This window comes from Camellia sinensis, chromosome 8 (assembly GCF_055761805.1).
Source record: "Camellia sinensis isolate YWXY chromosome 8, ASM5576180v1, whole genome shotgun sequence".
NCBI lineage: Eukaryota > Viridiplantae > Streptophyta > Magnoliopsida > Ericales > Theaceae > Camellia > Camellia sinensis.
Window position 1 is genome coordinate 135,957,919 of NC_138968.1, and position 24,435 is coordinate 135,982,353.

Here is a 24,435-nt window from a genome sequence, read left to right on the forward strand (position 1 = left end):
TAATGCTCACCTTTAAAAAGAGTGTGTAGTAAAAAAATACAAATATTTGTAGTGAAAAAATATGAATATTAGTGTTGTATTATGTCAATTTGCTTTAAAAATTATAAATGACGAATTTATAGTGAGTATCATAAAGTGAAAGTTATATTTTTTGTGGTGAAGAAGAAAAAAAATGTCATTTTATTATAAAGGCCAAAACACATGCACCCTTTAGGATTGCACATAGTAACAATTTTATTTTCATATATGAGACCAACTAAATCCCTAATAATAATAATAATAATAATAATAATAATAATAATAATGAATTAGCTATAATACTTGCTCCAAAAATAATCACTTCAAAATAATATATTAAAAACTTGAATGCAAAATAATTTTCTTATTAGTATTGCATAAAAAATATAAAAAGTTTAAAATTAAAATATTAAGATGTATAAATTATATAAAAAGGCTTCATTTAAATTTTTGAGTCTAAAATTTATACAATAATTAAACGGTTTGCACTGGCCTTTTATTTACTAAATATATATTCCAACAACAGGTCCAAGGAAGGAGTTCCCAACTTTTTTCATTGCATCTCCTGAGCCTCTTCATTCTGACCTGTTCCTAATTGGTTGGGTTTTGTGTTTTCTGCATTTGTATTTGCCTTTTCAAAATAGAAAATTCTTCTAATAAGCTTATAGCTAACGGATGGATCAACCGAGTCTGTGTTGTGCTATTCTTCTGGTTTTTACATCTCTCACATGTTCCCCACACTTGGGAAATGCCAAGTCTGTGGATTATGGAATTGCCACACTATCCACCTCATGGACCATTAATAACCCCACACCTATCCTACATGCTTCGGAATTTGTATGGAGACCCATCCTTTTTCGAAGAGGCCTTCTATCACGTTTTACTCTTGGCTTCTGCTGCAATTTTGCATACACACTGCATCGTTGGTGTCTTCATCCAAAAACAAACTTCCGTCAATGAAGATTCCATAACAGATGCCCCGCAACTTGTTTGGTCCGCTAATCGAAACCATTCTGTAAAGCTTAATGCAACCTTGCACCTAACTCAACATGGAGACTTGACCTTGGCCGACGCTGACGGCACTTCTGTCTGGTCTACAAACACTGGTAGAGCAGGAGGAGGAGGAGGAGGAAAGTACTCTGTCTTAGGCTTGAACTTGACTGAAGATGGAAACTTGGTCCTTTTCGACCAAAACAATGCAACAGTTTGGCAGTCTTTCGATTACCCAACGGATTCCTTACTTCCTGGGCAGAAGTTGGTCCTTGGGCAGAAGCTGATTGCTAGCACGTCCGCATCAAACTGGAGTCAAGGTTTGTTTTCACTTGCTATTCACCGTAATCCTGATCCTTATTACAGTCTGTTGGCTTATGTAGAATCCAATCCACCCTTGGTCTATTTTCGATCCTATTTAAATGGGAGTTCCGACCACCAAGTATATGTGAAATTCGAGAATGGAAGCTTCAACGAGCAGAAATCCCCTCTTGTTGGATCGTCAGCTCAGTTCATAAGGTTGGAACCTGATGGGCGTTTGAGGGTTTATGAGTGGGTAGGAAATAACTGGAATGCGGTGGATCTACTGATACCAGATATTGGTGACTGTGGGTATCCCATGGCGTGCGGCAATTACGGTGTCTGTTCTTCAAATGGAGAGTGTGGCTGTCTTGAGGAATTCCCCAGCAGCAACATTTTCAGGCAAACAAATTATAGGCAACCCAGTCTTGGATGTTCCCTTGTTACACCCATTTCTTGTAACCATTCTCAATATCACACACTTTTGGAGCTTCAGAATATTAGTTATTTTTTTTACTTAAAAGACACAAACGGAGACTACTTGGATGCAAAAATCGAGTTAGAGGATTGCAAGAAGAGTTGCTTGAAAAACTGTTCATGCAAAGCCGCTTTGTTTGCATATGATGGGGGCTCTAATTATGATGGGAGCTATTACTATAATCGTTGCTTATTACTATCTGAAGTCTATTCTCTTCAAAATAATGATGCAGGGGATGATAGCATTTCTCTATTTCTTAAAGTGCAGAATTCTCTGACTGCGCAGTATCCTTTACCAACAAATTCCCCTCAAAAGAAATCAAGGAATGTCAAAATCACTCTTGGATCCAGCCTCGGAGCTCTCTTTGGTGTATTTTTTGTGGTTGCCTCTTGCATTTTCCATTTTAGAAAGAAAGGAGAATCCGAAGAATTTGATGAGTTCTCTGTTGATCAAGTACCAGGGATGCCTACTAGATTCTCATACGAAGACCTGAGAGCCATGACGAGCAATTTCAATAATAAGCTCGGGGAAGGAGGATTTGGGTCAGTGTTTCAAGGGACATTAAGTGATGGCACCGAAATAGCAGTGAAGCGTCTCAATGGTTTTGGTCAAGTTAAGAAGTCATTCTTAGCTGAAGTTGAGACAATAGGCAGCATTCACCATATCAATTTGGTGAGATTAATAGGATTTTGCGCTGAAAAATCATACAGGCTTCTAGTTTATGAGTACATGTCTAATGGATCCTTGGATAAATGGATCTTCCAAAGGCACCAAGAGCTCACACTTGGGTGGCAATCCAGAAGAAAGATCATCATGGAGATAGCTAAGGGTCTATCCTATCTCCATGAGGAATGCAGGCAGAAAATATTTCATTTGGATATCAAACCCCAAAACATCCTCTTAGATGAATACTTCAATGCAAAAATATCTGATTTCGGATTGTCAAAACTAATTGATAAGGACCAAAGCCAAGTTGTAACAACTTTGAGGGGAACACCAGGCTATTTGGCTCCTGAATGGTTGAGCTCAATTATCACTGAGAAAGTAGATGTCTACAGCTTTGGTGTTGTGGTCTTGGAAATGTTGTGTGGGCGAAAAAATTTGGATAGGTCTCAACCTGAGGAAGATATGCATTTACTAAGTCTATTTAAAAGGAAAGCCGAGGAGGAACGACTGATCGATATTGTTGATAAAGGCAATGATGAAATGCAGTTACATAGTACAGAAGTTGTGGAGATGATGAGGGTTGCTGTGTGGTGTCTACAAAGTGACTTTTCTAAGAGACCTTCCATGTCAGTGGTGGTTAAGGTCTTGGAGAGTTCTGTTGATGTTGATAACAACTTGGATTATAACTTCATAAATCCTGTGATACGAAGAACAATTGCAGATGCTGGTCAGCAAGAGGATGCCATTGGCGCTGCTTGTACTCTATTGTCTCCATTAGCTCTATCAGGACCAAGGTAAACAAAGGAGACTTTGACAAACAAATTTTTGCAAATTGAATAACTTTTTAAGGTTTTTATTTTTGTTGTGTGTTTTTGTTTTGTTATTTGGGGATGCTAAGTTTTAGGAGAAACCCACACTCTATAATCTTATCTTATGAGAATAAGTTAGCCAGGATTGAGTATGAGAAACTGTAAGCAGACTAGCTACAGTTTAACTCATTTAGTTCTATTATAGGCAAATGCGATCCTAATAAAAATAAATTTGTATACAAATAAAGAGTTGGAAATGTTCGGAGGTAACTCTGAACTAATATGTCATGAATAAGTGCCTTTCTAAATTTTTGGTACCCGCTGCTGTACTATCTTTACTTGTTATTTTTACTATTCTAGTGGGATTCTTAACTTAATCCATTGGTTTTGGATTCAATAACAATTAGGCGTATTTGAGCGAAAATTGTTTCCCATTCAACAATTGCGTGTCAAATTTTCCCTCCCATCAGATTCATACCACTGCTCACTCTTTGAAATTATCTTCGTGGCCACCAACAGCACGAGCAATGACAAAGATTTTGTGCATCAAGAAAGGGGGTGTCTTCTGAAGTCCAATATAGCACTAGTTGAGTTGCCATTAATCAGTACGCATCATATCTACACACATGTTAATTGACTGACTCTTACTCTGACTCGGGGGTGTCTGACTAAGGCTTAAATTAATTCTTTTAAGTCATGTTTGATTCACAAGATTAATAGTGAAGTATTAATAATCCTATTAAATTAGTGTGATATTCACTATCTAATTGGATTAATATCCATTGGATTAATAATCCCACCTCTATCTCATTACTAATAATCCTACAAATTTATTGGATTAATTATCCATTGGATTAATAATCCTAAACCAAAATATTAAAACAAACATAGGATAATTGAACCCACGGATTAATAATCCCAATCCCATACTCTAATCCACCCAATCAAACATGCGCTTAGTGTATTTGGGAATCCTGCTGTGCTCTTTTGTGGAGTGTCGTCTTGAGCCTCTTTCCATAATTCGAACTGTTTATATTGTAGGGTTCGTTGAATAAATCATCTATATAAAAAATCAAGTTTATTGGATATCTGCCGCCCTATAATAAAAACACATTTGTTTTTATAAAATTTAATAGTTAACGTAACTTTCATAAATTTTTAAAAACAATTTGGACCTAATCATAGGGTTACGAATATCCAATTAACTTGATTTTTTACAGGAATAATATTCTTTATGAATCCTATAATATCAACGGTTCAGATCATCGAAAGACACACAGGACAACCTTTCACAATGGGGCACAGCAGCACTCCCAACTTTTTTTTCTTTTTTATTGGTTTTTTTTTTTTTTATAGCTTTCCATTCACGTTATGTTGGAAGAAAGGTTTTTGTTTGGATCATTAATTTGAGCATGACTTTAAAAAGTGAAAGGAAAAAGAGGCACTGTGGATGCTCCGTCGGTCTCTTCACTAGATTTGGTCATTGTGCAGCCAGCCACATACATAGCCAGAGATCGTTCAAGCGTGTGGACCGACTGGAAATGTCATAACCAGATGGAGCGATGGCGTTCCACTTTCAATAAAAGTGAGAATTGTTTTTACAATAGATTAAAATAGCAAAAGTCACTACTAAAAATTAATTTTTTTATCTATTATTTTATAAGTCTTTTTGTAAAAAATAAATAAATCATTATAATACTTTTTTTTTATAGTTAATTAAATATAAAAATAAATATTTTAATGAAATAATCATTCCATTCAAATGTTGGGAGCAAAAACAAAAACTACTGGAGGCAATATACATTTTCCACATCTTCGACTGACCAAACATATGGTGGATGTATTCACCCAAAAAACATACGGTGGATGCTATTCCAAAAGCACACAAGTCTACGAACATAAAATTGAATACAATTTATCATGAAAATAAGTGGAGCAATTGGAATAAAATTATATATTTTATAATGAGTTCAATCATGTGATATGTATTATCAAAATTATTTTATGTGATTAATTTTGTGTTTGAATATATATTTTTTTGGTATATATTTTTTGTAAGAATATAAATATATATATATATATATATATATATATATTATTGGGAGAGACTTCTCTCGAGTCCACATAGTTAAATGGACCGAAGCGTATTGTTGGGTCTGTAGTGCCTACCACGGATCCTGTTTCGATAATCTAACCTGTTAATGTGTAGAACTTGTCGAGTACTTTATGTTTGCAAAAAATTACGTTAATTGGATATTAGTAGCTCCTTAATCGAAACACATTTTTATTAACAATTTATTTTTAAAATCATATTTACCATGGACAAAAATGTGTTCATTCAAGGGGTTACCGATATCCGATAAATGTAATTTTTTGCAGGCATAAAGTACTCAACGAGTTCTACACATTGAACGGTTCGGATTATCTAAACTAGGCACGTGGTGGGCCTCATGGACCCAATAGTACGCTTGACAATATGGAATACCAGGGACTAGATATCGTTCTAGTAGACGAAAGGGGCTCTCGAATCCACGAGAAAAATAGAACCTTGAATCCACTAGGAAGAGAAAATATCTTAATATTATTTTGATTGAATGAATAAAAGTTGTATAAAAGTTGTCTTTGCCATGAGGCTTACATAGCTATTTATAATAAACTAAACCTAATACTTGTAGGAAAAATAATTATAAAATAAACTAGGAAACTTAAATCAACACAAATGAGGAAACCTAAGAGAATAGGAAACTAAAATTGTAAACTATTTAAAATCCTAGTCAAAATCTAATTTAAGAAACCTAATAATTCTAAAATATTTATACTAAATTACAAGAATCCTAATAATATATCAAAAATATTAAAACTAAAAATATAAAAAATTCTGAAAATCTTGTCCTACATCAGACTCCTGTTCTTTGAAAGAACTCGTCCTCGAGTTCATATTAGAAATCTGCCATCGTCCATCCCAAATAAAAAGATACTTGGAATACTTCAATTGTTTGTCCCTCTTCCGAACATTATATGCAGAGAAGTCTACTTTCTAAAGGTACTCTCTATGTGTTTTAATTGGCTGACAAGATCAATTAGACAAGAATTGAAAATCAAATTAAATTTCTCAACACCAAGAAAATCAACGAAGGGTATTTTATGTTGATGTTGGATACTCTCTAGACTTTGCTCTGTCTTAAATTCAGTTGGACATTCAATTATCATCTTTCGAATTATTGCTATTAAACACATCACTGAATCTTCGTTGTCGCCTTACCGACTAGTATTCACCATAATCCTCGAATAACTCATCTTCAGATTCATTCTCACTATCATATTGATAACAAGAAGATCGTCTCAAGACGTTGTGGTTAATAGGCTGGCCTTGGGAAATCCCATAGCGCGGTTCCTATTAACGTTGTGACTAACAGGTTGGCCTTGGGCAAGTCCCTTGACTCGAATCCTATTAAATATTTCTCTACGATCATCGTCAATAGAGCTTGTGTTTCCTCTTTCAATGAATGACATCGAGCCAGGAGAAACCTTGCTCTAATACCACTTGACACAGCGGAATACACGGGGACTAGATATCGTTGTAGTAGACGAAAGGGGCTCTTGAATCCACGAGAAAAATAGAACCTTGAATCCACTAGGAAGAGAAAATATCTTAATATTATTGATTGAATGAATAAAAGTTATATAAAAGTTGTCTTTGCCATGAGGCTTACATAGGTATTTCTAATAAACTAAACCTAATACTTGTAGGAAAAGTAATTCTAAAATAAACTAGGAAACTTAAATCAACACAAATGAGGAAACCTAAGAGAATAGGAAACTAAAATTCTAAACTATTTAAAATCCTAGTCAAAATCTAATTTAAGAAACCTAATAATTGTAAAATATTTATACTAAATTACAAGAATCCTAATAATATATCAAAAATATTAAAACTAAAAATATAAAAAATTCTTAAAATCTTGTCCTGAAAATCTTGTCCTACGTCAATGCTCCAGAAGCCATCTCCTATACTATTATATAAAAGAAAAGACTATGGTACACCCCCTCAAATGTATGCACCTTATAACTAAAAAAAAATGGCATAATTTCATACTTTTTGGGTCATAACTATAAAAAAAAGTCATAACCAAACAATACATAAGATATAACTAAAAATCTCATGAGTCATAACTAAAATAAGATCATAAGTAAAGAAGAAAATTTATCATAATTAAAGAAGAAAATGACATAATTTAGGAGTGCATATAGTAGGGAGTGTGTATAGTAGAATTTCCTTATATAAAATCAATACTTCTTTTGGTGTGACTGTCACATTTTTTATTTTTATTTTCAAAATTTCCTCAGAATATAATAATTGCTTAAAACTATTTCAAATTAAATCCATTTGTTTCAAATAATTGTCATAATTATCAAATTTAATTACAAATTGAGTTTGCCCACCTCTAGTGTATATATATATATATATATGGCTAATTACACAAAGACCCCCTCTACTATTAGCAAATATTAGTTTATCTCACCATCAATGTAACTTCACGACCCAAACCCGCATCTATAAGTTTACAGTCATGACCGGTTAGTAATCCCAGATTGCCTACGGCCTCAATTAACAAAATCAATCTTAATATAATTTGCAGGGCATAGCGAAAACAATATAAAACATAATAGATAATCCATTGAGCAATGCTTATATGAAAGACTTCATTTTATACATAAACTTTCAAACATCTTATATACTTGAGACATAGCCAGTTTAAACATTTGTCACACAACATTCATCCAAACTTTACATCCATTACAAATTCCAAAATGACAAAAACAAAAGGAAAAGACAAAAGGTTTGACCATGCTTGGCTCCATTCAAACCCAAGCTCGCTTCATCTCGGAAGTACTTCAAAATAGCTTACACGGGGTTGACTTCAAGGCTTCCACTAGACTTGATGCTCAGCTTGTTCACCTATATATATATATATATATACATATAAATAGTGAGTTAGGGCCCAGTGAGTAATAACAGTATAAAGGAGTTAAATGAATGAAGTTCAATAAAGTTCAAAACATAATTTATATTTCCTTGATCAACATTTCACTTAACCAATGAATTCGATGTATCTCAATAGCAATAACAATTCAATCAATTTACGTGGTACAAAGTAGCAATAACAATGGGACTTCTAGGGTCAATCAATGGGACCACAACGGGTCAATCAATATAATAATTTCAATGTGACCATCAAGGTCTAACATCAGAGATTTCTGTGTTTCAATTATCCAATGGGTCGTGATATTTTTTCCCCTGGGCAAGGGCCTATTAATCTAATGGGTTATGATGTTGTTTCCCTTAGGCAAGGGCCTTACTAAAGGATGCCACAATTACAATTCAAAAGGAACTTCATTCATTACTAGAAAATAACATTTCAATAAATCAACCATGTAACAATTTCGAAAATAAATATAACATTGAACATATCTTTATAAAGTTACTACTCACAGTGGGTAGGATCGATTCTATGCTCAGACGTCCACCTATACAAAACACATAACAAACACACAATTGAAGTACCATTTCGACTAACCATTATATCTTAATTCAATTCTCTTCTTGTATGTTTCTAGTTTATTCCATGGTTAAATGTGTTTAATTGATGCCTAAGAATACTTGAAATGATATGAGGATGCAAGTATGCACTTATAAGAGTTAGCCAAAAATTGCTAAAAACAAGGTCTTCGCTCGAGCGCACCTTTGATCGCTCAAGCGGTCTGTAAAGCTCTGCAAAAGTACTGAATGCTCGAAATCTAAGCTCAAGCCAACTATTTGTCACTCAAGCCATGTGCAATGTAAAAACAGGGTTCACTCAAGCGCATACTTGGTCGCTCAAGCTATTGTGTAATTGTCTGCAAAAATACTAGGAGCTTGAAATGTGCGCTCGAGCAACAGTTCCATTTGTTCAAGCGAACTGCTCAAATTCTGGAATGTCCAGAATTGTGTTTGAAGCTGAAAACATGGATTCAAAAGTTCAAACCTTGCATGGTTGATACAAAAACATGGAAAAACAATGTATAACATGAAAACACTCCCAATTTGAAACCAATTACTTAAAATCATGGTCCAATTCTCAAATTCAAACTTAAAACTTTAAGCTACAAGCCATGCATGTCTTGAATTGGATTCTTTTCTTTTCAAAACATAACAAAATGGTATAAAATGCATGAAACCATGGAAAAACCTTCAAGTTCATATATCTAAACTTCATACATGTGGTAGATTTGATGAAATTCAACCTCAAAGATGAAAATTTATGCATGCATGTACTCAGTTATGCTCTTGATGATTCAATTCTTGGAAATCCCAGCTTATCCTACTCAATTACATGTAAATGATCCTACAACTCGTTGAATTCCACTCTTACTTAGATTATTTGCAAGAATTATGGTAGAGATCATACCTAATGCTTTTCAAGTGTCAATTAGCTCAATTCTTCAATCCTCTTCCAATTCTCTACACTTCTCCTTCTCGCTCTAAGGTTTGAGTTCTCTATCTTTCTCACTTAATCTGAGCCAAGAGTGATGAATATGAGCTCACTAAGCTTATATGGCATATTTATACATGTTGCTTATGTTAATCTAATCAAGGGTGATTAAGGCTAATTAATCATTTTGATCCGAATCAAATTTTAATTAAACGTACCATATGATTCTAAATATTCTAATTAGCCTATCGGCGTAGTCAATTTTGATTTCTGAATTCATTTGGCCTTTCAATTTCTAATTCTATGTCGGCAATTAAACAGATATTCCATGAATTAACAGATATGCACATCAACTAACACATAATCATGCAATTAAACTCACACAAATAATATATAAAAATAGTATACGCGTTGGGGTCGTCACAAAAACCATATAGTTTAACCCCTTTAATTATAAAAATCTATCACTTTCATCCTTTTAGACCAACTTCAGAAGAGGTGTATTTTCACAATTTTTATAGTTAAGGAGAGTCAGTATGTATAGTTTGATAAATTATGAAGTAAAGTGATACTCAAATAATTGAGAGGGAACTTGGTATAATTGACCCTATATATATATATATATATATATATTCCAACAACACATGGAAGGAGGTCCCCATTTCATCTCTTGAGCGCCTCTTCAATCTGATCGCTCCAAGCAAGTTGGTTTGGCTTTCTATGTTTTTATGCATTAATGGATCAACCTAGGAGTTTGTGTTGCACTGTTCTTCTGATTTTAACGTCTCTCATCTATTCCTCTCACTTACGCTGTATTTGGTTGAGAGATTTGAGAAGGAATTTGAAAATAGAAAGAGAAAAGGTAGGTGAAATGTAAATAAAATATACCTACATTTCACATAGTTTCACACACATTTTTCCTTTTATTTTTTAAATCTCTTCCCAAGTCCCCCAACCAAACACAGTATTAATAATAAAAGTAAATGCCAAACTTGTAGATAATCCAATTGCCACCCTATCCAGTTCATGGACCATTAACAAACCCTGACCAGCCCTGAATGCTTCGAGATTTGTATGGAAACCCATCCTTATTCGAAGAGAAGGCTTTTGAAAGTGTTTTTCTCTCAACTTCTGCTACGATTTTGAATACACTGCCTTCATCCTTTGTGTTCTCATCCAAGTAGATGCCCTCCGAACAGAAATCCATGACAATTACAACCCCCCTCCCCCGGCGGAAGTAGTTTGGTTCGCTAATCCAAACCATCATGTGAAACTTACTTCTACCTTGAAACTCACTCAGGATGGAGACTTGATCTTGGCAGATGCCAATGGTACTTCCATATGGTCTACAAACACTGGAGGAGGAGGAGGAGAAGGAAAGTACTCTGTCTCAGGCTTAAACTTGACTAAAGATGGAAACCTGGTCCTCTTTGATCAAAACAATGCAATGGTTTGGCAATCATTTGATCACCCAACAGACTCCTTACTATTTAGGCAGACGTTGGTTAATGGCCAGAATCTGACCACCAGCGCATCTGTATTTAACTGGACTCAAGGTTTGTATTCTCTTACAGTTCAGTATTACAGTCTGGTGGCTTATGTAGAATCCAATCCACCCTTGGTCTATTTTCAATCCAATTTAATTGGGGATGATGTCAGATTCGAAAATGGAATCTTCAATGGTCAAAAAATTTATCTTGCAGTTTCATTGTTAGTTCAGTTCATCAGGTTGGAACCTGATGGCATTTGAAGGCTTATGAGTGGGGAGGATTGAATTGGAATGTTGTGGCAGATGTGTTGACATCAGATATTGGTGACTGTGGGTATCCCATGGCATGCGGCAATTACGGCATCTGTTCACCAAACAGACAGTGCGGTTGTCTTGAGGAAACCGCCACCAGCAACACTTCCATGCAAATAAATTATAGGAATCCAATCTTGGATGTTCCCTTGTTACACCCAGTTCTTGCAGCCATTCTCAATATCACATCCTTTCGGAGCTTAAGAATACTAGTTACTTTTACTTCAACATGAAATACAAAAATGGAAGCAATTACTACATTGATGAGAAATCAGAGTTAGAGGATTGCAAAAAGAGTTGCTTGAAAAACTGTTCATGCAAAGTCACTTTTTTTGCACATGACTGGGACTATCATTCAAAAAAAGGTTGTTTATTGATATATGAAGTCTATTTTCTTATAAATAAGGAGGGAGGGGATGATAAAGTCATCATATTTCTTAAACTGCAAAAATCTCCAATTCCTTCACCAACAAATTCTCCTCCAAAGAAATCAACAAACATTAGAGTCATATTGGGATATGGTCTTGGAACTTTCTTTGGTGTATGTTTTATGGTTGCCGCTTGCATTTTCATTTTCAAAAACAAAGGAGAATCCGAGGTACCTGATGAGTTCTTTATCGACCAAGTACCAGGGTTGCATCCTAGATTCTCTTACGAAGAATTGAAAGCCATGACAAACAATTTTGATAATAAGCTCGGGGAACGAGGATTTGGGTTAGTGCTTCAAGGGATATTAAGAAATGGCACCAAAGTTGTTGTGAAGCGTCTTAATGGTTTTGGTCAAGTTAAAAAGTCATTCTTAGTTGAAGTCGAGACAATAGGAAACATTTACCATTTCAATTTGGTGAGATTATTTGGATTTTGTGTTGAAAAATCATATCGGCTTCTAGTTTATGAGTACATGTCCAATGGATCCTTGGATACATAGATCTTTCAAAGGCACCAAGAGCTCACTCTTGGGTGGCAATCCAGAAGGAAGATCATCATGGATATAGCCAAGGGACTAACCTATCTCCATGAGGAATGTAGGCAGAAAATATTTCACTTAGATATCAAACCCCAAAACATCCTCTTAGATGAATACTTCAATACGAAAATTTCTAATTTTGGATTGCCAAAACTAATTAATAGAGACCAAAGCCAAGTTGCTACAATGATGAAGGAAACACCTTCCTATTTGGCTCCTGAATGGTTGAACTCAATTATCACTGATAAAGTAGATGTCTATGGCTTTGGTGTTGTGGTCTGAGAAATGTTGTGTGGGCGCAAAAATTTAGATAGATCTCAACGTGAGGAAGATATGCATTTACTAAGTCTATTTAAAAGGAAAGCAGAGGAGGAACAACTGATATCGTTGATAAAGGCAATGATGAAATGCAATTACATAGTACAGAAGTTGTGGAGATGATGAGGGTCGTTGTGTGATGTCTACAAAGTGATTCTTCCAAGAGGCCTTCCATGTCAATGGTGGTTAAGGTGTTGGAGGGTTCTTTTGATGTTGAAAACAACTTGGATTATAACTTCATATATCCTGTGATACGAAGAACAATTCCAGATGCTGATCACCAAGAGGATGCCCTTGGTGCTGGTTGTACTCTATTGTCTCCATTAGCTCTATCTGGACCAAGGTAAAGAAAGGAGACTTCTACAAGCAGATTTTTGCAAATTGATTAATTTTGTACAGTTTGTATTTACTTATTATTATTATATTTTTTATTTTGTGTTTTCATTTTGTTTTTTGGAGATGATAAGTATAAGTCATATGATTCCAATTTACATTAGAAACATTGCCATATAAGGCTATAATATTAAGTTGTTACACGTTTCTTGGTATGTATACATATCTTATGAAACTATTGCCACGGATATATTTATCTGATGTCATGTGCATTCGTGATATGTCTTAATTTTTTTTCTTCTTCCAAGCAATAAGAAATTAATTACAAATAGAATATGGGGTCACTGCTGTGACTCCCCTGTTGTGCCTAAAACGACACAGTTTCACCGTCTTATGTTCTCACTATGTTTTTTGGCATGATAAATTACACTTTGTTCTAAACCCTAAATCGTAAAATAATAATAAAAAGTGACCAAATATAGGGGCAAAGTGTAATTTATCATGCCAAAAAACATAGTGAGAACATGGATGAAAAAAAAATGCGAGTGAAACTACGCCGTTTTAGACACAACAGGGAGCATAGCAGGGGGGTCACAACAATGACCCTGTATCCATACAAATATGAGAATAATTACATCAAATTAGACAATTATAGTCTAATAAAGCATATCTACAAACTCAACAATCACAACAAGAAACCACCTAACCCAACCCGACAATCACTAGAAAGAATTCACCAAACCCAACAATCACTTAATACAACCATCACAATGAAAAATAAATAATCAAAGGATATCAAACTTTTCTTCATAGGATTTAAAATCGCAATCTCACACTACAAAGTGGTGCTGCATAACCATTAGGCCAAAGTCCTTAGTTGACATATCATAAATCCACCCTACCATCATATATCTAATTAGAATAAGGTAGCAAGGTTGAGTATGAGAAACTGCAAGCTTAGCTACAGTTTAACTCATTAATTTTACAAGGGAATGAGATCTTGATAAATTAAAAAAAAAAGAAGAAGAAACTACAAATTAGTGAGAGGTGGAGCAAATAATTACAAAAAGAGGTGAGAATCTTTGTTGGGTGCACCTTTTGTGGTGTTTTTCTACATAGAAAAGACCTGCACCCCAATGTATTTGTATAAAGTGTTCAAATAAAGAGTTGAAAATGTTCCCAGGTAAGTTTGAGCTAATATGTAATCACAATCATAAAATTTTGACACTTGCTGCACTACTATCTTTATACTTACTATTGTTATTTTGGTTTTGGAATCTTAACTTAATTCAATGGTTTTGGAATAACAACTTAATTCAATGGTTTTGGAATCAACAACAATTGGGTGTATTTGAGCAGTTTCCCATTCAACAATTGGGTCTCAAATTTTCTCTCCTATCACGTTCATACCACCACCTCACTCTGTTAAGTCCAATATAGCATTATTAGTACTCATCGTCTACACACAATAATTGTCACGTTGACCTACCTCTTCCCCCCCCCCCCATTTTTTCTCTGCTTTTTTAGCTTTTCGTTCACATTATGTTGACACAAAGATTAGGAAAAACAAAATAAGTTGTGCACTAGAGAAGAGAAGGCAGTGTGGATGCTCTGTCTGTGACTTTCACTAAATAAAAGTTTCTCAAAAATTCTTACATTTAACATTTCTAAAAAGATAATTCTTCACAAATCAATGTTAAAAATTACCCAAAATGATCTTGATATCTCAACTGTTAATAAACACAACACACAAACTTTATGAGAAGTTGCATACAGAAAAGGTAAATTCATGAACTATAGTCGAGATCAAGCACCATTGGTTCATCTAGTATGATATGTTATCCGTTACCGAAATGATTATCATTCAGTATTCATACCATGCACACAGAAAAGGTAAATTCATGAACTATAGTTGAGATCAAGCACCACTGGTTCATCTAGTATGATATGTCATCCGTTACCAAAATGATTATCATTCAGTATTCATACCATATTCTTAGCAAAATTCTAAGTAATTAAACTTCCCCAACAACTGGCACATTATCATGAAAAAGGATTCATTAAATAAAGTAACCATTGGATGTTCATTTGGCTCAAATAAATTAGTCACCGAAAACACAAAACACAACCTTTGCAGCCCATTGCCTGGAGAAATGCTAATTACTCCACTTGAACCAACTACCACTAGCACAGTTCAAGCAAACAATGCAATAACACCATCTATTTAGAAATGTACAAATTCTATTCCATCGAAAGAACAAAATACCATAATAAAGTAATGAACTAAAACAAGGGCAACAAGACACACCAAAATCAAGATATTAGCATCCAAAAGAGGTCCTGAGGAACAACGTTTGGGAATCATAATAGGAAGACGTGCAAGGAACCAATCTAGTATTCAAGGCAACCAAAAAGTTTCCGAACATTTATTTCCAACTTTCAAATTTTTTTTCGCACAAATAACGGAGTGTAACAAACACACCCATTCAGACATGTATGATGCTTACATACCTCATACAGAACAATTTTATTTTCCATATGAACAATTGTGGCTTTGCATGTTTCCCTTCAATCTGATTATACCAGTTACCATGTCTTTTCATAGCTTATTTTTAATTTTTGTACAGACAAATATGTGTAAACTAATACACAGTTATACTGCCACAACTTTCGTAAGCTTCCGCACACTCACCCCTTCAATACAACCCGCAACACACATCACCACATCTAACACTGCACTGTCGAATGTATTGTCCCTAACGACACCACCACACCTGTAGCACTAACACATGCACCAGCATCCATCCAAAAATTCACTAAACAGCATGCTCCATAATTTTTCTGTTTGCTTTTAAGTAAATTATTGTAATAACAAAATACGTATATACAACGAACTCATAAAACGACTACAACAAATGCGAACAACATTTTTCCATCCAACATTGCTTATTCCATTTTCATTAAGCAATAACTATTACACACCTACAACTACACAATTCCCAAAAAGGTGCGTACATAATTCCCAAAAAATAGTACATCATGTATTGTCACGTATAACTGGATGCAACAATAACAACCCAAAAACCTAAACAAAAATAAACAACCTTCAAATCCAACGCAAAAAGACTACGGCATAGTGTTCATCCTTTTTCCTAACCAACATGACGCCATAACACAAAAACTTCAACTACAGTCCTTAATTCCACGCACTAGATCATTAACAAAACCCTTAACCATGTTTGCATGTAAGACGCTGCAGTTAGTGCCTTGCAAAGATTAGGTCACGTCACACTGGTGCACATATTGCCGCATTATCGCACATACAATCACCCCACAATCAAACCTGCGTACGAAACCATTACATGTAGTAAGACATATGTTTGCACAATTAACATTATTCAAAAAACGAATTCCAACAACACCTAAAACACCTGCCACTTACGTGTCTGGTTTCTGCTGCGGGCACTGTGAGACAGCTTCTACTGGCTGACTAAAATCGACTTCACTACCTGCCTCCTCCATTCCAAATGCACACAAGGACTTCTTCATCACATTGGACACCTGTTCCTTCTACCATACATATTACAAAAATAGAAATAGAAACAGAAACCATTAAAAAAAAAAACATTACTCAACCACCCCATGCAACACATTTTCATCAAAACGTGTACTCATTTTTACTAGAAATATAGCTTCACTGTAATGCACGTCTGTCCGCACTGAACGTTGCCTCATCGAATTAAAATGCTTCCAAGTACCATCTTCTGTATCATAAACGACAAGCGTCCAGTGTGCGTCATGACAGATGGGGAAATGAATGTATTTGCATATGCTTCCGTCCGCGACATTCCTTGTAACATACTTCATCATCGCACGGACGTCATTATTTTTTACCATTTCCTGCCACACATATGTCACCCACGTCAAACTAAACACATACACAAATTAAACATACAACATTCGCCCACCCCAAACTTACCAGGCAGATGCTACTAACAAAATAGGACTTGTCTGCGATCTCATCATTTGCATACATTCTATGTTGTTCAATTTTAAGCAACTCCGCATAAGCATCAATAACCTAACATGCACCAAAAATAAATTGACCATATTAAATACATACAACATACAGTAACCAACTGCCACTATTTTAAAAAATTTACACATACGCAAAACAAAACCATCTAAAATTTAATATTTTCTTTATAAAACAAAAATAAATAAAAAATAAAAACTCACATTGCCACGGATAGAACTTAGCCTAACAAGGGCCTTCACATCGGTGAAATACACGGACACTCCATTAGTACTGTCCCCCCACATGACGACCCTACATAACAACAAAGTTGACACACATAAGTCCGCACATGCTCACATAAACGACAACGTAATATAGTACTAACCCGTCTCCGTGCCGCTCATAAGCAGTTGTGATCTTCGCCTTCTCTACGACCGTCATCATTTTCCAAACACCCAAACGGTTGTTTATACCAAAACCGGACCACTTATTTCCATCTAAAACAACTGCATCCACATCAATAATATCATCTCCAACAACACCTGTGTCTTCTCCTCCAACATTGCCTACAACCGATGTCATTCTTGTCCCACGTCCAGCTAATAATGGGTACTCAAACTCAGGCATCTTCTACTCTTTTCTCACTTTACTCTTAATGTTACGCACATAAAACTTCTGGACACCAAACCCTGGAGTAGCCTGCAACACTTGTGGTACCACTTCTATTTTAGAATCAAACATGTTCAAATCACAAAGCCCATCCACCTGCATCATCCTATCATTCACCCCCAAGTTCAAATCACTCTCCCTAAAATTATTTACACACACTCCAACTGCACGTAACAGTGTCACATCGCTAAAACCTTCACCTCCAACGCCGTTACTATCTGCACCAAGCCCCCCAACATTACAATCAACTTCCATCGTACGAAATGCTTGTGTCACATCATGAACATCACGATCTGCCAATTGGTCTTCAAGAATCGCAATTTGTTTTCGCAAATCCATGTTCTCCTTCTTTAACTTCTCAACCTCTTCATCCTTCATTTTCAGAACACACCCAAACCCACCTACTATATGAACAGCTTGCATCTCATTCTCTCTCTTCAACCTAGATGCTTCAACTTCAAGCATTGCAATCTTGCTGTCTTTCAGTTTGTTATCATTTTCCAGTGCTGATATAGCATTGCGTTCTTGTTCATTAATGACATCATCCACACCGGCACACTTTTCCCCTTCATAGGAGCCACTTACAACATTTTTCGGTACACAAACCACATCACCACGCGACCAATGAACATTATAGCGATTCCGGGTTTTTACCCTTGTTGAATAGTGATCCGGACATGTGTCCGTGGATGTTAGTTGTGGTTTATTATTTTGTTTACATCCTTTTTACTTCGTAATTGAGTTATAGGATGTGTTGGGCAGGTTTGTTACAGGTTGGTTGAGTTTAGAAACCAAAACTAGTTGCCCAGATTTTGGCCTGTACGCTCGAGCGGAGATTTGGGCGCTCGAGCGGGGAATACACCCGTCCAGTATTTCCTGTGCAGTGTTGGACGCTCGAGCGTGGGATTGACCGCTCGAGCGGGAGTGTTGTGTGTAACGCTCGAGCGGAGGAGTTGGCGCTCGAGCGGAGACCTGGTTCTGTAAAAGTTCTGGGAGTGAGTATCCGGAGCTCGAGCTGGAGTTTGGTCGCTCGAGCGGGAGTCTGTGAGTGACGCTCGAGCGGGGGTTTGGACGCTCGAGCGGAGAGACTTTTATATAAATCCGAGATCCGACTTTTGGATCACTTTTTCAAGATCTTTTCTCTCTCCTACTTTTCCTAAAAGCCATTTTCAGAGCTTCTCACTCTAAACCGGCCCTTCTCTCTTAGATTTGATCTAGTAAGGATCGTTTGCTCACCTTTTGTCTTCACGAAAGTTGTGTTGATTGTCGAGGGCTTCCTTTTGATATGAAAATTTCGAGGTTTGGAGCGTTTTGGTTTTGGTCTTCATCTTCTTTGGGGCTTCGAATTTGAGGTAGGGATATCCTACTCCTCTCTATGGATTTTGTCTTTAATTTTTGGTATTTTGAAACGTTGGGGTTGGTTTGGTCATTTTGTGAGAGTTTGGGGCTTTGTGCTATTTTACCAAAGTTGGGGTTTTACTCATAATAAACCTAGATGCATGTTTGGTATAGAGAAATGGATTAAAAGTGGAATCATTGGTGAAAATGGAACCTAAGGGTTGAATTGTTAATTATGGAATTGACCTAATTACATTGTTTGATTAATTGGGATAATTAATTGTGAGAAATGAGGAAATGAAATGTTGATTGAATATCCATGGTGCATTTATTTTCTGTTTAGAAATAACTGCTTTGGGCTATCGGAGGAGGATAGTCGTGATTGTTGTAGACAATGCATGATGATTAGGCAAACTGAAACTAATCAATGGAATGTGTCATGGAACTTGACGGTTGATAGAATACATTAATTGTATGTATTGGGTGATTGTATATAGAACCATTGTGTTTGTATACGTTATGTGTAGAGGAGGAGATAGGGGATGTACTCCGCGGTTTAGGGGAAGATAGGGGATGTACCTCTAAGCCGGATAGTGTTGGGAGAAGAAAGGGGATGAACTCCGTAGATACAGCTCATATGCTTGTCTAGAGAAGTGAAGATAGAGCTCATATGCTTATCTTTGTGAAGTGTGGATATAGCTTATATGCTTATCAGTGGATATTGTTGTTATACATATCTGTTGAGAATGTGGATATAGCTTGTATGCTTATCTGAATGTGGGATATAATTTTTATACATATCTGTGGAAATGATGATAGAGCTAGCATGCTTGTCTATTGAATAAGGGAAAATGAAAAGTGACTTGGACTCATTAGTCGGTTGACATAAATGTGTGATTTATGTGATTGTATCAGTGTTGGCCATCTATCAATTGCTAATATTTTAGTCATTGTTCATGGTTGGTTTAGTGTATTTCTACTGGGCCGTGGCTCACCCTATATGGGAATATCATTTTCAGGTGCAGGAAGCATGCCACCTCTAAGGACATAGCTTGGGAGGCTTGAGGCGGACATAATGATGTCGTTTTACTTTTTGATGTATTACATGTAAATACAAGCCAAGGGCTTAATGTGTATGAGTTTGTACTCTTTTGTTGTGACCAAGAGTTAACTTGGAAAGCTGTAAGCCCGTAGGGCATTTTGCTTTTATTGTTAACATGTAATACTTTTTGTAATGAAACATTGATGAATAGAAGAATGTGGTTATTTCATATGTTAATGAATGTGTTCTTTGATGGGTTTATTGTTATTTTTTTTGAGGGCGTTACAACTTGGTATCAGAGCGTACCGGGTTCGAATACTTTGGGTACGTGGGAAGTGATTAGTATCACAATGGGTTTGTCTCGCTTGGTAGAGACTTAGATGTAGTATAACATGCTTATGTGTTTATCTGGGTATGGGATTTAATTTCTAGGATGCTGATTGGATCCTTGGGTTTCTAGGAGTCTTGTTGGAAAAGCACTTGATCAATGCTATTTCTAATTAGAACTCTAGTAACGCCTCGGGACTATCATTATCCGGAAATGAAATTCGTAAATGCTTATGTGTTTATGTGCTTATGTGGAGTGAATTACAGTTGTCCATACATTAGGACGTGAGTGTTTAGTTTCGGCACATTTATGAATGTGCTAATGTTCTGTGTTACCTTTATTAGGATGTCAGGACGAGGAAGAGGTGCTAGGCATGGTAGACCTGCGAGGCAGGAAGTACCGTTACAGGGTGAGATTCCGGCAGTGCAGGAGGGAGTTGGTCAGGCCAATGTGGCCGAGCCAGTGGGTCAGCAGGCTATGGGTGCCTTGGCCAGAGAGATAGCAGGAGCTTTGGGTATTCTTAGAGCTGGGAATCAGACCGCTGAAGCAGGGCCTTCTTTCTTGAAGAGAGAGTTTTTCTGGTCTAATCCGGATGAGTTTGTCGGGGATCCGAAGGAGCCACTGAAGGCTGATGAGTGGCTAGAGCAAATAAGTAAGACGTTCGAGAAGCTTGGCATCGAGGACGGAGCACTGAAAGTGACCTTGGCATCCTTCCAACTGAAGGGAGATGCGGGTCAATGGTGGAAGTACGAGAAGGCTCGTGTTGGTGGTACTTCGGAGGCGTTCGTAAATGCTTTCCAGGAGAGGTTTTTATCGGCAGTGGCTAGGGAGAAGCTGAGGGATCAGTTTAGCCGGCTTAATCAGCAGGACTTGTCTGTGGCCGAGTTTGAGGCTACCTTTACTAGTTTGTCCAGGTTTGCACCTGAACTGGTGGCGTCTGAGGAACGCCGTTGCTATGAGTTTGAGCGGAAGCTGAGGCGGGGCCTCAAGTTGAGGGTTGGTGGGTCTTATATTCGAGAGTATAGACACCTAGTGGACGCTGCAGCTCATATGGAGCTCATGATGCAGGAGGAGGATGAGGGGCAGAGGGGCTCCAAGAGGAACCAGGATAGTCAGGGTGATGGCAGGAGGCAGAGGGGTTCTAACCCTCAGCAGTCGCAGGGTGGTGTTACTAGATCGACCTTCCCAGTCCCGAGTGTAGGCTCCGGGAGAGATGGTCAGGGGGATTTCACCTGTTACAAGTGTGGCCAGTTGGGTCACAAGGTTTCTGTTTGCCCGCTGAAGGGTGGGGGTCAGAGAGCTGCTTCTTCTTCAGCTAGACCGCAAAGTCAGAGCTCAGGCAGGGGGCAGCCCCTGTCTTGTTATCAGTGTGGACAGCCTGGGCACCTGAAGAGGTTTTGCCCGCAGTTGAGTGCCACTTCAGGAGCGTCTGGTTCCAGGCAGACGCAGGGTTTTCAGCCAGCTCAGTCTGTGCAGGCCTCGAGGGCCAATCCGGGAGCTTCGTCATCCCAGACTGTGCAACAGTCTTTTGCTCCGAGAGGTGAGCAGGTAGACCAGGGGCCTACGGGGCGCGTGTATGCTGTTACCGCACAGGATTTAGTACCAGCTCCATCAGTAGTGAGAGGTACTTTTCTGTTTTGCAACTCGGTTGCTAATGTGTTGATAGACACGGGTGCATCTCATTCTTTTGTATCTGCTGCATTTGCATCTGTTTTGGAATTGGAGTTAGCCCAGTTAGCATCTCCTATTTGTGTGGTATCGCCTTTGGGTGGTGAGTTGATCCTGAAACAGGGTGTTAGAGGGTGTGATATAGAAGTCGCCGATTATAGGCTTGCTTTTCCGTTTGTTATCATGCCCATGAAGGGTTTTGATGTTATTTTGGGTATGGACTGGTTATCGTCATACCGGGCTGTTATTGATTGCTACCGCCAGAGGGTCACGTTATGTACCTTGAGCGGGGAGTGGTTCCATTTTTTGGGAGACCGGGTTGGTAGTGTTTTGCCACCGGGGTATGATTCGCGAGGGCGAAGTGAGCTTAGTAGTCTACTTACTAGCTTTGAGAGTAGTGAGTGTGTTGAGACACAGATTGTGTTGCCGAGGGTGGTTTGTGAGTATTCGGATGTCTTTCCCGAAGATCTTGTTAGTTTGCCACCTCACCGAGAGATAGAGTTCTCTATTGATTTAGTGCCCGGCACGGCGCCGATTTCTATGGCACCTTACCGTTTTGCTCCAGCAGAGTTGGTTGAGTTGAAAGTTCAGCTCCAGGAATTGCTCGATAAGGGCTTTATTCGCCCTAGTGTTTCGCCGTGGGGAGCACCGGCCCTCTTTGTTAAAAAGAAAGATGGTGCCTTGAGATTGTGTATTGATTACCGGAAGTTGAATCGGGCTACGGTTAAGAATAAGTACCCTGTGCCCCGTATAGATGATTTGTTTGACCAATTGAAGGGTTCCCGTTGTTTCTCTAAAATAGATTTGAGATCGGGTTACCACCAGTTGAGGGTCAGGGAAGAGGATATTCCGAAGACGGCATTCCGTATGCGGTATGGCCATTATGAGTTTCTGGTGATGCCATTTGGGCTTACCAATGCACCGGCAGTCTTTATGGACTTGATGAACCGGATTTTCCGGGAGTTCTTAGACCGATTTGTGGTCGTCTTTGTGGACGACATTCTTATCTATTCGCCTTCTAAGAAGGAGCACGAGGAACACTTGAGAGTGGTGCTTGAGTTGCTTAGAGCCCATAGGCTGTATGCCAAGTTTGGGAAGTGTGAGTTCTGGCTGAGGGAAGTCAGATTCTTAGGCCACGTGGTATCCGGGGAAGGGGTGTCTGTTGATACATCCAAGGTTGAGGCAGTGCAAGATTGGGCACAGCCTAAGAGTGTGTTCGAGATTCGCAGTTTTCTGGGATTAGCTGGGTATTACCGTCGGTTTGTGAAAGACTTCTCCAGGTTAGCGTCACCGTTGACTAGGCTGACTCGGAAAGGAGTCAAGTTTGTGTGGAGTGAGACTTGTGAAAAGTCGTTCCAAGAGCTGAAGGTTAGATTGACCACCGCTCCGGTGTTGATTATTCCAGAGAGAGGGTTGGGTTATGCGGTTTATTGTGATGCCTCACGAGAGGGTTTGGGTTGTGTGTTGATGCAAGAAGGGAATGTGGTAGCTTATGGCTCACGTCAGTTGAAAATACACGAGAAGAATTACCCCACACACGACCTAGAGTTAGCAGCAGTGATCTTTGCCTTGAAAATCTGGAGGCACTACCTTTATGGTGAGAAGTTCGAGGTGTTCTCGGACCATAAGAGTTTGAAGTATCTGTTTACACAGAGAGACTTAAATTTGAGGCAGAGGAGATGGATGGAGTTCATCGAGGATTATGATTTTGAGTTGCATTATCATCCGGGAAAGGCCAATGTTGTGGCCGATGCCCTTAGTAGGAAGACCATTAGTGATGTAGCTTGTATAGCCATCCGGGAATGAGAGATGTTAGGAGCACTTGGTGAGTTTGATTTGCTACTGGGCGAATCTGTTGAGGCTGCGGCCTTGTTTTCTGTTGTTGCACAGCCTACGCTTGTGATTAGAGTGTCAGAGGCACAGAGAGGTGACCTTGAGGTAGAGTCCCTCCGAGAGACGATCTCCGGTGGGAAAGTAGAAAAGGGTTTGTCGGTGTATCCTGACCTGAGTGTGAGATACCGAGACCGTTTGTTTGTACCGGAGTCTTGCCGAGAGGAGGTACTCCGAGAGTTTCACCATTCGCGCCTTGCGGTGCATCCGGGAGGTACTAAAATGTATCAGGATTTGGTTCGCCAGTTTTGGTGGCGGGGTATGAAGAGAGATGTGGCTGTTTTCGTATCGAAGTGCCTTACTTGCCAGCAGGTGAAGGCCGAGCATCA

The 24,435-nt window shown here is 37.9% G+C and overlaps 3 protein-coding genes across 3 annotated transcripts; all 3 read left to right on the plus strand.

Annotated features, from left to right (window-relative positions):
* Window positions 1-523: 523 nt before the first annotated feature.
* On the plus strand, window positions 524-3,416 carry LOC114312524 (G-type lectin S-receptor-like serine/threonine-protein kinase SD2-5). Its single transcript, XM_028258763.2, has one exon. The coding sequence runs from the start codon at window positions 767-769 to the stop codon at window positions 3,248-3,250; it is 2,484 nt and encodes an 827-aa protein (XP_028114564.2). The 5' UTR covers window positions 524-766; the 3' UTR covers window positions 3,251-3,416.
* A 6,297-nt stretch (window positions 3,417-9,713) lies between these two features.
* LOC145798082 (EP1-like glycoprotein 2) lies at window positions 9,714-11,484 on the plus strand. The gene is made up of 2 exons (XM_082885547.1): window positions 9,714-9,788; window positions 11,035-11,484. The coding sequence occupies exons 1-2, from the start codon at window positions 9,714-9,716 to the stop codon at window positions 11,482-11,484; spliced, it is 525 nt and encodes a 174-aa protein (XP_082741673.1).
* A 280-nt stretch (window positions 11,485-11,764) lies between these two features.
* LOC145798083 (G-type lectin S-receptor-like serine/threonine-protein kinase SD2-5) lies at window positions 11,765-12,784 on the plus strand. Its single transcript, XM_082885549.1, has 2 exons — window positions 11,765-12,379; window positions 12,464-12,784. Exons 1-2 carry the CDS (start codon window positions 11,765-11,767, stop codon window positions 12,782-12,784), a joined length of 936 nt encoding a protein of 311 aa, XP_082741675.1.
* Window positions 12,785-24,435: the final 11,651 nt, after the last annotated feature.

Bases quoted from the DNA above. Each gene is read 5' to 3' on its own strand.
- LOC145798083 (XM_082885549.1), top strand. From the start codon at position 11,765: ATGAAATACAAAAATGGAAGCAATTACTACATTGATGAGAAATCAGAG. The intron at 12,380-12,463 runs GTGAGATTATTT...TTGGATACATAG, and splicing joins ACATTTACCATTTCAATTTG to ATCTTTCAAAGGCACCAAGA.
- LOC114312524 (XM_028258763.2), top strand. From the start codon at position 767: ATGCCAAGTCTGTGGATTATGGAATTGCCACACTATCCACCTCATGGA.
- LOC145798082 (XM_082885547.1), top strand. From the start codon at position 9,714: ATGCTTTTCAAGTGTCAATTAGCTCAATTCTTCAATCCTCTTCCAATT. The intron at 9,789-11,034 runs GTTTGAGTTCTC...AAACTCACTCAG, and splicing joins CTTCTCCTTCTCGCTCTAAG to GATGGAGACTTGATCTTGGC.